We start from the raw sequence: 17,357 nt of genomic DNA on the forward strand, positions 1-17,357 counted from the left end.
ACAGGATGTACTGCTGTTGGCGCCAATCATCAACTGTTATTAAATATGAGAGAATGTAGGCTGCCACGGTATGGGTGGCGCTCTGTATCCTCCCATTTTTCCATTTTCTTCTCTTAAAGCTCCTGAATATCCGTCTCAGATGCCACAATATAAGCCCCTCACTTGACACCCCGGGGGCCCACCGACAACGACAAGAACAGTGTATGTTCCACGCGTGAGGGGATTAGATACACGGCTCAGCAGACAGTATCACACTGGAAACGATTAGATACAGCACTTTGCAGTCTTTGTCCTGGATTATCTTGGTACATGTAAGTGAAGGGTTAATAGCAGCTCCTTCCTCCAGCTCTTTCCCTTCAGTCTCCATCCTTCCCCAGTGGTTTATGTGCAGGAGACAGTCAGCATTGCTGCCATTACACTCCCAGAATCTCACATGACAGGACTTCTCCCAATATAATAATTGGCTCGCCCTGCGGTATAAATAAGTGACCCCTCCCAAATCTCACCGATTACAGCTCCAGAGATGATGCTGCTGACGATCCCTCTGCTGTTCCTGCTCTGCGGGGAAGGACAAGGACGAAGTCTGATGTAAGTAATGCACCAGGGACGAGTCCCCAATCTACAGGAGGGGCACAGCTGCACAGGGGATTTCAGGAGAGGTACTGGTATCAAAGGTAGTCAAGGAATGGATGTCACATAGTGGAAGGTACCAGGGTCTGACAGCAGCACAGAGTATTTCAGGAGACGGGTTGGTATCATAGATAGTCAAGGAATAGATGTCACAGAGTGGAAGGTGTCAGGGTCTGACAGCAGCACAGAGTACTTCAGGTATGGAGCGCACTTTCCTACTTTCCTGATATTGGGGTCCAGTCTAGGTGATGTAGGCAGGGCCAACTCCAGGTTTTCGTGGGCCCCAGGTGAAAGAGTCTCAGTGGGCCCCTTTAACACATACCACATTTCATGATGTTCAGATACACCAGAGAAATATAATTATAGTACAATGCCAAAGATTTCACTTACTTCTTTCATTACATGAGTGATATCTATTGTAAATTCTACAATAGCTCAGAAATTGGACAGTATAGTCCTCCATACAGTATTATGGGCACCACATAGTGCTCCATACAGAATAATGTGCCCCATATATTCCTCCATACAGTATAATGAGCCACATATATTGCTCCATACAGTATTATGGGCACCACATAGTGCTCCATACAGAATAATGTGCCCCATATATTCCTCCATACAGTATAATGAGCCACATATATTGCTCCATACAGTATTATGGGCACCACATAGTGCTCCATACAGAATAATGTGCCCCATATATTCCTCCATACAGTATAATGAGCCACATATATTGCTCCATACAGTATATTGGGCATCGCATAGTGCTCCATACAAAATAATGAGCCCCATATAATACGCCATACAGTATGATGAGCAACATATATTGCTCCATACAGTATAATAAGCGCCATATATTGCTCCATACAGTATAATGAATGCCATATAATGCTCCATACAGTATAATGAGCCCCATATATTGCTCCATACATAATGAGCCCATATATTGCTCCATACATATGATGGGCACCATATAATGCTCCATACAGTATATGATGGCCCCATATAATGCTCCAGTATATGATAGGCACCCATATGATGCTCCAGTATATGATTGTCCCCAAATAATGCTCCAGTATATGATGGTCCCCATATAATGCTCCATACAGTATATGATGGGCCCCATATAATGCTCCAGTATATGATGGGCCCCATATGATGCTCCAGTATATAATGGGCCCCATATGATGCTCCAGTATATGATGGCCCCCATATGATGCTTCTGTATACAGTGCCCCCCACATTGATGTTCCAGTATATTATGGCCTCAAATTGATGCTTCAGTATATTAGGGCCCCACATTGATGCTCCAGTATATGATGGGCCCTATATGATGCTCCAGTAAATGATGGTCCCCATATGATGCTCCAGTATACAATGGCCCTCACATTGATGCTCCAGTATATTAGGGCCCCACATTGATGCTCCAGTATATTAGGGCCCCACATTGATGGTCCAGTATATTAGGGCCCCACATTGATGCTCCAGTATATTAGGGCCTCATATTGATGCTCCAGTATATGATGGGCCCCATATGATGCTCCAGCATATGATGGGCCCCATATGATGCTCCAGAATATGATGGGCCCCATATGATGCTCCAGTGTATGATGTGCCCCATATAATGCGGGGTCACTCGCTGGCGCCAGTCTCCATAGCGCGCAAGTTTACACAACGAGCCTGGTCAGGGCCCCGACAGTTGCCCGCATGCTGACAATGGCCCCATATGATGCTCCAGTATATGATGGGCCCCATATGATGCTCCAGTGTATGATGGACCCCATATGATGGTCCGGTGTATGATGGGCCCCATATGATGCTCCAGTATATGATGGGTCCCATATGATACTTCAGTATATGATGGGCCCATATGATGCTCCAGTGTATGATGGACCCCATATGATGGGCCCCGTATGATGCTCCAGTGTATGATGGGCTCCATATGATGCGGGGGCACTCACAGGCGCTGGCACCAGGCCCCATAGCGCGCAAGCTTCCACAACGATGCCTGCTTAGGTCCCCGACGGGTGCTGACAATGGCCCTGGATGCAGGTCCCAGTATCGTACAGTAATTTCTTCCTTCTTCCCCAGCCCCCATGTGACGGCCCCAGAAAAATGGCGGCTTGGTGTCCTGGAGAAGGTTTTGGTTCAAACATCCCAGCAGTCGGAGAGTTTCCCAGTGACAGTTTCCTTAGTAAGTTACCCGGATAAGAAGACAACGTTCTCTTCTGCGCTGCTGGCGCTGACTCCTGAGAACCGCTTCCGGGGGGCATTGAAGCTGTCGGTGAGTGGGGGAGGGGATGTGTGGGGTATCCAGTGCTCACGCTTCATCTCACAGGTTCCTGTGTCATAGGTGGAGGCAGAGGATTCCCCCGGAGAGTTTGTTTTTCTGGTGGTGGAGTCCGAGGTGTTCAGAGAAGATAGGAGAATCCCGGTGACCAGCGCTGCCCGCACCACCATGGATGAGCCCGGTAATGGCCACACTTCTATGTTTGTATCCACACAGGAGAAATGTGTGCTGCAGTATTCACCTGACAGAGGATTGTTTGCACTGATACACTGTAACAGACCCTCTACTGTGAGGTGTATGAGGTTCATATACAAAAAGCGATCCACAGACTCTATTCCTGAAATACTTTGTGCTGCTGAGGACCTTTCTCCTTCCTCTGTGTATCCTCCCCCCACCCCATTCTCTGTACTCCTCTCCTGAAATACTCTGTACTTCTCTGGACCGTACTTTCCTTTATTTCTTTATTTATTTTCTATTATTTCTCACTCTCTGACCTACTGCAAAACCAGCACCCTCTTCTCCTGAAGCCCCTCGGCCGTGTGCGCAGTATGTGCTGCCTATAGCACCCACTGCGTATTGGGACAGATCCTCAGATCGCCATGTATATGGAGAGCCTGCCTGGGCCTAGGGGTTACTCGGTACCGGGTCCGGTGGTCGTTAAAGGGGAGGTCACGGTGGCAGCGACCCAGTCCGTGGCCCTGGGCGTCCAAATAAAAGGGAAGGTCTTTAAAGGGGTTATTGGAATAAGAAATGTTCGTGACGCCACCTGTGTGTCAGGGGTGACCGACGCTGCTTAAAGGGGTCCTCTGGGGAGTGATGGCACTGCAGCAAAGATGGTATGGCTTCCCACAGGTGAAGCTGGGTCCCCAGGGCTCCCGGTGTATTTGGCAGGGATAGTCTGGTGCCAGAAATAACCAGAGGACACAATGTTGCAGTCTCTTTACCTGTTTACTGGTGATTCACAGCCACAGTTCAGGGTACCGGTAACAGGTGTCGGTGAGGTCCGGTCGGCCTGGAAGCCATTATGAATCCCCCTTTCAGGTGAGGTTGTAAGCCTTCCTTCTTGCGCTGTAAGGCGAGTCCCTTGCTGCCTATGGCTCCACCCAAGGTCCTCTCTTTCCCTGTCCTAAGACAGAACCCGAATGGTAGGCAACGCAAGCCTTTTTAGAGGTGTCTCTAAGATGACTTCGGGCTCTGTATGTTGCTGTACCTTCGGGTGTGGGTGCGGACAGACGACCTGAAGTCTTCTGCCCTCCGGTTCTGCTATGGGACATACAGTTCCACACAGCCTAGGGCTCCCGGTGCCCGGTTCCTGCGCTCAGTCGCAGCTCCCTTCCAGCTCCTTAATTCTCCTGTGCTTCTTCCCTCTGGTATGTTCTACAGATGCAACGCTGTCTGCTTCCCCTCTCTGGCCTAGAGCTGCAGCACCACATGGCTGCACGGCCCCACCTCTCCTGCTCTCTCTCTCCTCCAACTGTCTCCTTCACTGTCTCACACAATCTAACTCACTCCTCCTCCAAGCCAGAATATATATCTAGGGAAGCTCCCCAGAAACCGGGTTCAGAGCTCCCCCTTCTGGCCTGGAATCAGAACATGTTGCATGTATGTATCACCGGTTAAAGGGATCCTCCTCGCTTCCAGATATGGCATCACCCTCCTCGAAAGGAAAGCAACACCACTGAAACAACAAATTTCCTGGGGTGTTACACTTATAGGGCAGTAATTGGACTCAGTCTTTCTTGTGCATAGTCCGTTGGCGCTTGTCCTCGATATGCAAAGATGCTAACTCCACCATACACTGTAAGTAGCTGTCAGCCAGCAGTCATCCCAACTGCTCCAAATTATTTCTACAGAACAAAAGGCTTGAAGTCCAAAATCAGACATACCGGGTCCTCATCCCCTCACCTTTATGGGCCCAGAGCCCCCATACACAAGAATCTGTAGGCCAAACTCTTCATTATCGGCACATAAAGCCAACATTAGTCTAATATGGGGACCTTTAATAGTCTGTGCTGCTGGGGACCCCACTCCTTATGTCCCCCATTGGCTGCACTGCTCTCCTAAAATGTTCTGTGCTGCTGAAGACTCCTACCCATATCTCCCAACCATCCCGGATCCAGCGGGACAGTCCCAATGTTGAGATTCTGTCCCGCTGTCATGCCCGGGACCTTACTTGTACCAGCAGGGGGGCGCAGTCGGGCCGCCTATTGCGGCGGTCCTCAGTTTCTCCCTCAGCGGCTGCAAGGGTTTTTTTTTGTTTTTTAGTCCGGGGTTGGCCCACCCATCTGGCCACCCACCCACCTCAGTCTTCGCACAGCCGGATCTTTTTTGGGGGCTGTAGTTCAGTAACTCTTTTTTTGAAGCAGAGAACAGCCACCTGGAACTACAGCTCCCAGTGTGCGTTATCAGCTGCCCCTGCGCACAGGCACAGAGAGAGTCACAATTGTGTCCTCCTATCACACCGAGGGAGGAGGATGATTTCACCCAGAGCCTATTGCAATGTGAGGGTATGTGCACACGTCAGGATTTCTTACAGAAATTTCCTGAAGAAAACCGGAAATTTTCTGCAAGAAATCCGCATTTTTTTTTTTTGCGTTTTTTCCCCGTTTTTTTTGCGGTTTTCTTAGCATTTTGCAAGCGTAATTAGCTTGCAGAATGCTAAAGTTTTCCAAGCGATCTGTAGCATCGCTTGGAAAACTGACTGACAGGTTGGTCACACTTGTCAAACATACTGTTTGACAAGTGTGACCAACTTTTTACTATAGATGCTGCCTATGCAGCATCAATAGTAAAGGATAGAATGTTTAAAAAAAAAATAAAAAAAAATGGTTATACACACCCGCAGACAGCCGATCTCCTCAGCGGCGTTCGTTCCTTTAGATGGTGTGTGTGTGAAGGACCTTCGATGACGTCACGGACACGTGAGCGGTCACATGAGCAGTCGCGCGACCAATCACAGGACTGCGACGTCATCGCAGGTCCTTCACACAGACCATCTATAGGAACAGAAGCGGCAGCATGCAGCGCAGAGAGGCGGGAAGACATCGAGGGTGAGTATATGACTATTTTTTATTTTAATTCTTTTTTTTTTACCAATTATATGGTGCCCAGTCCGTGGAGGAAAGTCTCCTTTCCTCCACCCTGGGTACCAACCGCACATAATCTGCTTACTTCCCGCATGGTGTGCACAGCCCCATGCGGAAAGTAAGCAGATCAATGCACTCCTAGGTGTGCGGAATCCCGGCAATACCGCATATTTAATGAACATGTTGCTTTTTTTTCCGCGATGCGATTTTTTCACGGAAAACAAAGCAACATTTACACAAGAAATGCGGAATACATTGTAAATAGTAGGAGGCATATGGAAGCGTTTTTTTTTCGTGTTTTTATCACGTTTTTATAGCGAAAAAACGCGAAAAAAATGCGAAAAATACTGTACGTGTGCACATGGCCTGAGGCATGGAGCAGTGCAGATGAGGACTGGGCAGTGGGGGCACAGCAGGGGGTGGTGCTGGGTGTGACAGCAGAGCGGGCTGGGAGCAGGTTTGGGGAGCAGCACTCACAATGGGGGTTTCTGCTGCCATGTCCTGGGTGATTACATGGTGTATTGTTCTGGACGCCAGGCTTTGCTGGAGGATTGCAGTCAAGATTCAAAGAAGCTTTATTGGCAGGACCAAATACATATCAGTTTTGCCAAAGCAAGTGTATAGAGGCAATAGGGATAGGGACTGAGGGGATGTTGGGTAGGAGCTGTGGGGGGAGGTGGATGGGGCAGATCCAGGTTGGGGGCTATAGTCCATGGCATAGGGGAGGTGGATGGGGCAGGTTCAGGTTGGGGGCTATAGTCCATGGCATAGGGGAGGTGGATGGGGCAGGTCCATTGTGGGGGCTATAGTCCATGGCATAGGGGAGGTGGATGGGGCAGATCCAGGTTGGGGGCTATAGTCCATGGCATCATAGTTCTCTTTCTCGCAGTCTATGGCATTCGCTCACATACCGCGCTGCTATCTCCACCGCTCTCTCTTCTTCTCCCAGCAAGATATATGTTTTCTCTTCCTCCTTCATGGTGATGAAGTCTGGGAAGAGATGTGAGAGTCTCCTGAAGTGAGTGTCCCTCACTGCTGAGTATTTGGAGCAGTGTAGCAGGAAGTGGGTTTCGTCCTCTATGGCCTCCTGGTCACAGTGTTGGCACAGTCTTTCCTCCCTGGGCTTGTAGCTCTGCCTGTGTCGGCCACATTCGATGGCCAGACTGTGGGCGCTGAGTCTATATCGGCTCAGGATCTGGCGGTCTCTGGGGTCCGGGAGTTTCTCCAGATATGGGGCCAGTCTGTAGTCTCTCTGTAGGCTCCGGTACATGGTCAGTTTCTGTGAGCTGATGATATCATTCTTCCAGTCACTGACATACCTCTCCTGGCCTTCATCTGCCATCTTCCTAATTCCGGCTTTTGTCAGGTTGTTGTGATTGGTGTTCTGCTCCGGTTGGGTTTGGCTGGGCTGTTCCGGGGGTTCTGGTTTTTCTGTTTCACCTTCATGTATCAGGGCTTTATGGTGATGGGAGCTTGGATTGCTCCTATGCAGGTGAGCCCGGAATGACAGCGCCCTCTTTAGAACTGTCAGGTGTAGAGGGAATCTGCCCAGCTCGGCCCGACAAGCACTGTTGGAGGTGCTCCGATGGACCTGGAGAAGGTGCTTGCAGAATTCCAGGTGGAATATTTCTGTTGGACTGGAGTCCCACTTTGACCAGTCTGGGTAGGTGTGAGGACCCCAGACTTCGCTGCCATACAGGAGGATTGGGGCGATGATGGAGTCGAAGATTTTTAGCCAGACCCTCACTGGTGGCTTCAGATGGTAGAGTGTCCTTCGGATGGCATAGAAGGTTTTGCAGGCCTTGTCTTTCAGGGTCTCTATGGCTTGTTTGAAGTTCCCTGACCGGTGAATCTCTAGGCCCAGGTAGGTATATTTGTCCGTTCCTGTGAGGTCGCAGTTGTTGAGGATAAATGATGGGTGTTGGTCTGATCTTCTCTTTCTCCTCTGGAACACCATGGTGTTGGTTTTCTTTAGGTTGACCGGTAGGGCCCAGGTGGAGCTGAATTTCTCTAGGATTTTCAGGTTGTCCTGGAGGCCTTTCTCGGTTGGTGACAGCAGCAGCAGGTCATCTGCATACAGCAGGAATTTCACCTGAGCGTCGTGGAGGGTGAGTCCTGGTGCTGAGGAGGATTCCAGGGCGGTAGCCAGCTCGTTGATGTAGATGTTGAAGAGCGTTGGGCTTAGGCTGCAGCCTTGTCTTACTCCGCGGCTCTGCTGGAAAAAAGCCGTTCTTTTGCCGCTCACACTCACGCTGCAGCTGCTCTCGGTGTAGGAGCTTTTGATGACATCGTAGGTCTTTCCTCCTATTCCACTCTCCAGCAGTTTCAGGAATAAGCCCGGGTGCCACACTGAATCAAAGGCCTTTTTAAAGTCCACAAAGCAGGCGTATATCTTCCCATTCTTTGTATTGTAGATGTGTCTCTGAATGAGGCTGTGCAGAGTATAGATGTGGTCAGTGGTGCGGTGGTTCGGCATGAACCCTGCTTGGCTCTTGTTGAGGACGTTGTGCTCGGTGAGGAAGGTGAGGATCCTCTTGTTCAGGATACTGTTGAACAGTTTTCCCAGGTTGCTGCTGACGCATATGCCTCTGTAGTTGGCTGGGTCATACCTGTCCCCACTCTTGTGGATGGGTGTGATGAGGCCTTGGTTCCAGGTACGAGGGAAGTAGCCGGCACTCAGTACAATATTGAAGAGTTTAACCATTGCAGCCTGTATTTCTGGTGGGCTGTACTTCAGCATTTCTGGTAGGATTCCATCTAGGCCACCGGCTTTTCTACTTCTTATGGAGGAGAGTCTCTCGGTTACTTCCTGTAGTGTTATAGGTGTATCCACCGGGTTTTGGAAGTTTTTGATTTTTTCCTCCATTGCTTTTAGTTTCGCCATTATGTTTTCCTGTTCTTGGCTTAGTCCTTCCTTTGGAATGTCTTTATAGAGGTCTCTGAAGTATTGGAGCCAGAGGTTGCCATTTTGGATATGGTTGTTGTTTTTCTTGTCTTTGGTGTCCATGTGGTTCCATAGTTCCCAGAAGGAGTGGTCTTGGAGGGCGTCTTGGAGTTGATTGAGCTTCGTAGAGATGTAACTCTGCTTCTTCCTCCTGAGGATGGTTTTGTACTGCTTTTGTATGGAGTCATAGGCTTCCCTCAGACCCAGGTGGTTGGGGTCTCTGTGTTTCTTGTTGGAGGCTGTTCTCAGGGTCTTCCGTACAGCTTTACATTCTCTGTCAAACCAGCCATTGACCTGTGTTTCTTTTGGTCTCTTGTAGTCGACTTTTTTAAGGTCGGACAGTCTGGCCATTGCGTAGAATATATTGTTGAGGTCCTTTGCTGCTTGGTTCACTCCCTCTGGGTTTGGCATGTACTCAAGGTTGTAGAAGTGGTGGAGCATCCGCTGTATTTCAGGTCTTCTGGAAGCTTCTTTATATCTTAGTGCCGATATTTTGGACCATTTATAGGATGGAGGCCGGGTGAAGAGGCCGCTCTGCTGTGGCTTCTGAGTGGATGGTTTCTCTGTAGATTTCATGTACAGAAGAAGTTGGCTGTGGTCTGACAGGTGCGTTTGTGGGGTGACTATGAAGGCGCTGACATCTGCCAGGTTCATGTCTGTAATGGCGTAATCAACTACACTCCTCCCTACATGGGAGTTTAGTGTATACCTTCCTAAGGAGTCACCCTTGCATCGTCCATTAAGGATATGAAGTCCTAAACTTTTACATACGTTCAGGAGCTTTCTGCCACTTTTGTTGACTGTACTGTCATAGCTGTTTCTCTCAGTGTGTACAGGGTCTTGGCCGTCATTCTCTGCTCCAAGTATGTAGATGTTTCCATCCGTGGTCAGGAAGTCTCTCTCTCTCCCTGTTCTTGCATTGAGGTCTCCAAAGATGAGAACTTTGCCCAGGGCCTGATAATGGGCGGCTTCTCTTTGTAAGATTTCGAAGCAGTCTGGATTGAAGTAGGGGGACTCTGGCGGTGGTATATAGGTGGCACAGAGGTGGACATCAGACTGACAGGTGAGGATGGAGCTGCTGATTCTGATCCATATGTGGCTGCCTCCTTTCTTCACCGGTTTGATGTACTGGTGGAGCTCCTCTTTATACCAGATCGCTACTCCTCCTGAGCCCCGGCCCTGTTTGATGTTTTTATTTTTCTGGGCATGGACCAAGAATTCCTTCTATAGGGTTTATATGGCACTGCTGTGGTCTGTGGTGATGTACAAGGCAGCAAAGTGGGTACTTGTGATCCAGCGGGACAGTCCAGAATTTCAGACTCTGTCCTGGCAGGGAACTTACTTTTCCTGGCAGGGTGGGCAGCCGGGGCATGTGCCTCGGGTGCAGCCGGCAGGGGGGCGCAGTCGATCCGCCTAATGCGGCAGTCCGTAGTGTCTCCCCCGGAGGCTACATTCTACCGCCCCCGGACTGGGAGTCAGCTGTTCTCTGTGCCAACTGTCAAGCTGACCGCCAGCGCACAGAAGCTGCTGCTCACCGAAAACAAGGGATCAATTGTACTCATGTCTCAGAGATGCAAGTACAATTGAAGCCCTGACCGCCGGGTCAGAGCAACGCCAGCAACGTGATCAGATCATGTGATCACGCTGCTCAAGTCACTCACCAGCAGCGTCGGACTGGAGCACCTTGGGCCCACCAGAGAAAATCATTCTTGGGGCCCACTATGTAGCTACATAGAAATACAAGACCACCAATTGTGTGGTAAAACACGCTAATATCAGGGTATAATATAAGGTAGTACACGTCTTAATTATGTTACAGGTGTTGGGGTAGAATCATAGAGGGGTAGCCCCCTCATAGAATATAATGTCCCCCTGAGAGAATAATGCAGCCCCACCACAGAATATAATGCAGCCCCCCCATGGCGTACACTGTAGACCCCTCATATAGTAATATGGAGCCCCCCAGAATATACTGTAGTCCACTGAGAGAATAATGCAGCCCCACCACAGAATATAATGCAGCCCCCATAAAGTATACTGTAGCCCCCTCATATAGTATGATGTAGGCCCCCAGAATATAATGCAGTCCCCCCACAGAATATGATGTAGCCCCCCTCACAAAGTATAATGCAGCCCCTCTCTACCCCCCTCATTGTCCTCATCACCACCTCCATCATTGCCTTCTTCTCCCCCACCACCCCATCACTGCCCATTCCACCATCTCCATCATTGCCTCCTTCCCCACCATCATTGCCCATTTCATCACCTCCATCATTGCCTCCCCCACCACCATCATTGCCCATCACCTCCATCATTGCCCATCACCTCCATCATTGCCTGCCCCACTGCAATCATTGCCTTCCCCACCATCATTGCTTATCGCCACCATCATTGCCTATTGCCTCCATCATTGCCTCCCCCTACCATCATTGCCTCCCTCCCCCACCACCATCATTGCCCATCACCTCCATCGTTGCCTGCCCCCACCGCCATCATTGCCCATCACCTCCATCATTGCCTCCCCCCACCATCATTGCCTCCCCCCACCATCATTGCCTCCCCACCACCATCATTGCCCATCACCTCCATCATTGCCTAATCACCTCCATCATTGCCCATCTTCTCCATCATTGTCTCCCCCACCACCATCATTGCGCATCATCTCCATCATTGCCTCCCCCACCATCATTGCCCAATCGCCTCCATCATTGCCTCCTCTCACCATCATTGCCCATCACCGCCATCATTGCCTCCCCCACCATCATTGCTTATCGCCATTCGCCACCATCATTGCCTATTGCCTCCATCATTGCCTCCCCCTACCATCATTGCCTCCCCCACCACCATCATTGCCCATCACCTCCATCGTTGCCTGCCCCCACCACCATCATTGCCTATCACCTCCATCATTGCCTCTCCCCACCATCATTGCCTCCCCTCACCATCATTGCCTCCCCCACCACCATCATTGCCCATCACCTCCATCATTGCCTAATCACCTCCATCATTGCCCATCTTCTCCATCATTGTCTCCCCCACCACCATCATTGCCCATCATCTCCATCATTGCCTCCCCATCCCCTCCATCATTGCCTCCCCCACCATCATTGCCCAATTGCCTCCATCATTGCCTCCTCTCACCATCATTGCCCATCACTTCCATCGTTGCCTCCCCTCACCATCATTGCCCCCCCACCATCATTGCCCATCACCTCCATCATTGTCTCCCCCCACCACCATCATTGCCCATCACCTCCATCATTGCCTCCCCACCACCATCATTGCCCATCACCTCCATCATTGCCTGCCCCACCTCCATCATTGCCTCTCCCCACCATCATTGCCTCCCCCCCACCATCATTGCCTCCCCCACCACCATCATTGCCCATCACCTCCATCATGTCCTAATCACCTCCATCATTGCCCATCACCTCCATCATTGTCTCCCCCCACTACCATCATTGCCCATCATCTCCATCATTGCCTCCCCCATCACCTCCATCATTGCCTCCCCCACCATCATTGCCCAATCGCCTCCATCATTGCCTCCTCTCACCATCATTGCCCATCACCTCCAACATTGCTCATCACTTCCATCGTTGCCTCCCCTCACCATCATTGCCCCCACCATCATTACCTCTCCCCACCATCATTGCCTCTCCCCACCATAATTGCCTCCCCCCACCATCATTGCCTCCCCCACCACCATCATTGCATATCACCTCCATCAGTGCCTAATCACCTCCATCATTGCCCATCACCTCCATCATTGTCTCCCCCCACCACCATCATTGCCCATCATCTCAATCATTGCTTCCCCCATCACCTCCATCATTGCCTCCCCCACCATCGTTGCCCAATCGCCTCCATCATTGCCTCCTCTCACCATCATTGCCCATCACCTCCAACATTGCCCATCACTTCCATCGTTGCATCCCCTCACCATCATTGTCCCCCCACCATCAGTGCCCATCACCTCCATCACTGTCTCCCCCCACCGCCATCATTGCCCATCACCTCCATCACTGTCTCCCCCCACCGCCATCATTGCCCATCACCTCCATCACTGTCTCCCCCCACACTCACACAGCACAGCTCACCTCCCTGCAGCCTCTTCTTTGCCGACATCTTTCTGTGTGAGACAGCATGTTGGATGATGATGTCGTCCAGCTGGGCTGTCTCAGACAGGAAGCAGGACGCCGTAATGTGCTGCTGCTGCCAGGAGGTGAACTGCGCTGTGTGTCTGACTCTGTGTGCCTGTGTATGTGGTGCGGATGGTGCTTTTGCGGTGCTGTGTGTATGTGGTGCGGTGGTGGGGCTTTACTTGCGGGCAGCGTTAGCCTCACCCTGCGGCTAACGCTGCCCTCTATTAAAGAGAAATGGTATTCACGCTTCATAGGGGCGTGGGGAAGCTTGAATATTCATTTTGCTTTAGCAGCGGGGATAGGATCCTGTCTCCAGCTGCTGCTAGGCTGGCACAGAGTGGGCCCCCTTGACTCAGGGGCCCCATAGCCACTGGCTTGGGGCCCCTGAAGCAGTGGGGGCCCTTGAAGCAGTGGGGGCCCTAGGCAGCTGCTGGCAAGTATGCCAGCAGGTGTCAGTGCCTGGGCCCACCGGAGAATCCTCCGGTTCTCCGGTGGGCCAGTCCGAGCCTGCTCACCAGAGATGCAGGATGGGTGGTAAGTAGTGATGAGCAAATATACTCGTTATTCGAGATTTCCCAAGCACGCTCGGGTGACCTCCGAGTATTTTTTAGTGCTCGGAGATTTACTTTTCATTGCCACAGCTGAATGATTTACATCTGTTAGCCAGCATAAGTACATGTGGGGGTTGCCTGGTTGCTAGGGAATCCCCACATGTAATCAAGCTGGCTAAGAGATGTAAATAATTCAGCTGAGGTGAGGAAAATTAAGTCTCCAAGCACTAAAAATACTCGAGCGTACTCGGGAAATCTCGAGTAACGAGTATATTCACTCATCACTAGTGGTAAGTGCTCCAGTGGAGCTGAAGACACCGAAGATTAAGTGCATGGGGGGAGATTTGTAGTGGGGATGGGGGATTTAATGTGTGGGGGGAGATTTGAGGGCACAAAATGAGGAGCAAAGGGGGAGATTGGGGCATGTATGAGGAAATAGTACAGTGGAATGCGGGCATGTACGAGAAAACAGTTCAGGGGAATGGGGGCATGTAGGAGGAAACAATATGGGAGAATGAGGGGCATGTAGAAGGAAACAGTATGGGGGAATGGGGGGCATGTATGAGAAAACAGTATGGGGAATCGGGGGCATGTATGAGGAAACAGTATGGGGGAATAGGGGGCATGTATGAGGAAACAGTATAGGGAATAGGGGGCATGTATGAAGAAACAGTACGGGGGCATGGGGGGCATGTATGAGGAAACAGTATGGGGGAATGGGGGGCATGTATGAGGAAACAGTATGGGGGAATGGAGGACATGTATGAGGAAACAGTACTTTTGAAGAGAGAAATAAGTATTTGATCCCTCTGGCAAACAAGACTTAATACTTGGTGACAAAACCATTGTTGGCAAGCACAGCAGTCAGAAGTTTTTTGTAGTTGATGATGAGTTTTGCGCACATGTCAGGAGGAATTTTGGTCCACTCCTCTTTGCAAATCATCTCTAAATCATAAAGGTTTTGAGGCTGTCGCTTGGAAATTCGGAGCTTCAACTCCCTCCATAAGTTTTCTATGGGATTAAGGTCTGATGACTGGCTAGGCCATGACCTTAATGTGCTTCTCCTTTGTTCCATTGGCTGTATGTTTTGGGTCACTGTCGTGCAGGAAGACCCATTGTGATCAGCAGTGCTAAATGTGTGTGGTTGGGGCATGGATATGGGTATGACCAGGCTCGTACTGGCCCACTCTCCGGTGGGCCCAGGCACTGACACCTGCTGGCATACTGGCCAGCAGCTACCTAGGGCCCCTGCTCCAGGGGGCCCCAGCCAGTGGCTATGGGGCCCCTGAGTCAAGGGGCCTTCCCTGAGCCAGCATAGCAGCAGCTGGAGACAGGATCCTGTCCCCGCTGGTAAAGCAAAATGAATATTCACGCTTCCCCTCGCCCCTATGGGCGTGGAGAGGCGTTTTCACTATTTCTCTTTAATAGCAGGCAGCGTCATGTAAAGCCCCACCATCGCACCATACACACAAACAGCACCGCACCACATACACACAGCACCGCATCACTCTCTCACACTCACACACAAATCACCGCACCACATATACACACATGCAGGCACACAGACACACAGAGCAGCACATCCCGCGTCCTGCTTCCTGTATGAGACAGGCAGCCCAGCTGGATGATGTCATCATCCAGCGCGCTGTCTCAGACAGAAAGCTGCCGGCGAGGAAGAGGCTGTCGGGATGTACTACTGCTGTGGGGAGGTGAACTGTGCTGTGTGCCTGCGTGTGTGTATGTGGTGCAGTGATTTGTGTGTGAGTGTGAAAGAGTGAAGCAGTGCTGTGTGTGCAGCGCCCCAGAGACCTGGTCGTTGCAGTATGACGCTCTGCCACTAAGGGGAGTGATGGTACGTCTGATGGCACTAAAGGAGTTCTCCTGACCAGGTATCACCAGAACACATTAGACTTCACACTCCGGCCAACTAGGGGGAGCAAAAGGCTTTATTTATTGGGCCACTCCTCACACTGGTAAAACTAGGGGTTGGGGAGGAAGATAGTCAGAAGCTGACTGGGTTGGATTCAGACAACATCCCGTGGCAGGGGGTGTTGCAGGGAGAAGACACAGGGGGGTCCCTGTCAGGCGTGGGAACCTGGCAAGTGCCTAGCGAACAGAGCAGAACGTAACGGAACCGTGCCTGCACTACCTTGCGGCGGTATCCTAAGAAAGAGACACGAAGGGAAGGACATTGTGGAACAGTGTAAACGAGATCAAGCACAAAGGAGAACCAGTAGGAGTCGTGCCGTGAGACCGAGGCAACATCCTACTGAGGCGCGTAGCCGGTGGCCGGAACATCGCGGGAGTAACTGACTCTAGGCCTTACTTCGAACTCCGCAGGACAGTTAATTATAGGTTGGCGGTCTACCTTAAATTTCCTACGAAGACATAGGGGGCAACGCGTGGAGAGGGGCGTCTTTAGGGTCCCGGAAGAGCTCCGAGCCTTCCCGTCATACGGGTGCATCCTAGCCATAACATACCTGGGGGACGAGAAACTAGTAACATCTGGAACTAAAGAGAGAGAGAGCTGTAGAGAACGAGCAGTTGTGAGGACTATTCCGAATGCTCAGCAGGGTAGGACTACAACACACAGGCGCTAGTGGTAGGCAACGATTTCCATCTGCGAAGGAAACTCTGGATGTGCCCATCGGACCGGCCGGTCTCAGATAGCCCTGTTAAACGTGCTCTGGATTGAGGATCCTGAAGTCTTCAATAAAGAGGTAAAGAGACTGCAACCTTGTGTCCTCATTATTAACTGCACCCTACACCATTACCATCCACTTTACTGGGAAGCCCTGGGGACATACTTCACCTGTGGGAAGGTATACCATCCACCTGCCATTCCATCATCCCAGCGGACCCCACAGCAGCGTCGGTCACCCTGACCGAACACCACAGGTGGCGTCACGAACCCCTGACAGACTGCACCACCTTTATTGGACGCCCCTTAGCAGGGTCGCGTACCGGGTCTAGCCACCGTGACAGCCTCAGAACCGAACCAGAGAGAGGCCCGGTACCGAGAACTCGTGGCCCTGTGTCTGGGGGCGCTCCATGTGTGTATGTGGTGCAGTGATTTGTGTGTGAGTGTGAGAGAGTGATGCGGTGCTGTGTGTGTGTGTGAGAGGTGTGGTGGGGGAGGCAATGATGCAGGTGATGGACAATGATGGTGGTGGGGGAGGCAATGATGGAGGTGATGGGCAATGATAGTGAGGGAAGACAATGATGGAAGTGATGGGCAATGATGGTGGGGGAGGCAATGATGGAGGTGATGGGCAATAATGGTGGGGGAGGCAATGATGGAGGTGATAGGCAATGGTGGTGGGGGAGGCAATGATGGAGGTGATGGGCAATGATGGAAGTGATGGACAATGATGGTGGGGGAGGCAATGATGGAGGTGATGGGTAATTTTGGTGGGGGAGGCACTGAAGGAGGTGATAGGCAAAGATGTTGGGGGAGGAAATGATGAAGGTGATGGGCAATGATGGTGGTGGGGGAGGCAATAATGGAGGTGGTGATGAGGACAATGATGGGGTGGAGAGGGGCTGCATTATACTTTATATACTTTATGAGGGGGCTACATTATATTCTAGGGGACTGCATCATACTATATGAGGGAGCTACAGTATATGAAAACCACAAAAAGAGAAAAAAAACAAAAACAGGCAGAGATGCTTACCTGTCTTAATGGGCCTCAATACAATTGCACTACA

General features: G+C 50.9%; 1 protein-coding gene across 2 annotated transcripts in view; it reads left to right on the forward strand.

Moving 5' to 3' along the window:
• The first annotated feature begins 361 nt into the window (after nt 1-361).
• LOC138662174 (complement C5-like) overlaps nt 362-17,357 on the forward strand; it is a 33,345-nt gene continuing 16,349 nt past the window's right edge. Inside the window, exons 1-3 of one of the 2 annotated variants that reach the window (XM_069747430.1) lie at nt 362-588; nt 2,722-2,914; nt 2,984-3,101. In XM_069747430.1, the coding sequence (XP_069603531.1) occupies nt 524-588; nt 2,722-2,914; nt 2,984-3,101 (376 nt within the window). In that variant the 5' untranslated portion in view covers nt 362-523. The remainder of the gene's footprint in view (nt 589-2,721; nt 2,915-2,983; nt 3,102-17,357) is intronic. The other variant, XM_069747429.1, reaches the window with a different exon arrangement.

This window comes from Ranitomeya imitator, chromosome 2, assembly GCF_032444005.1.
Source record: "Ranitomeya imitator isolate aRanImi1 chromosome 2, aRanImi1.pri, whole genome shotgun sequence".
Lineage (NCBI taxonomy): Eukaryota > Metazoa > Chordata > Amphibia > Anura > Dendrobatidae > Ranitomeya > Ranitomeya imitator.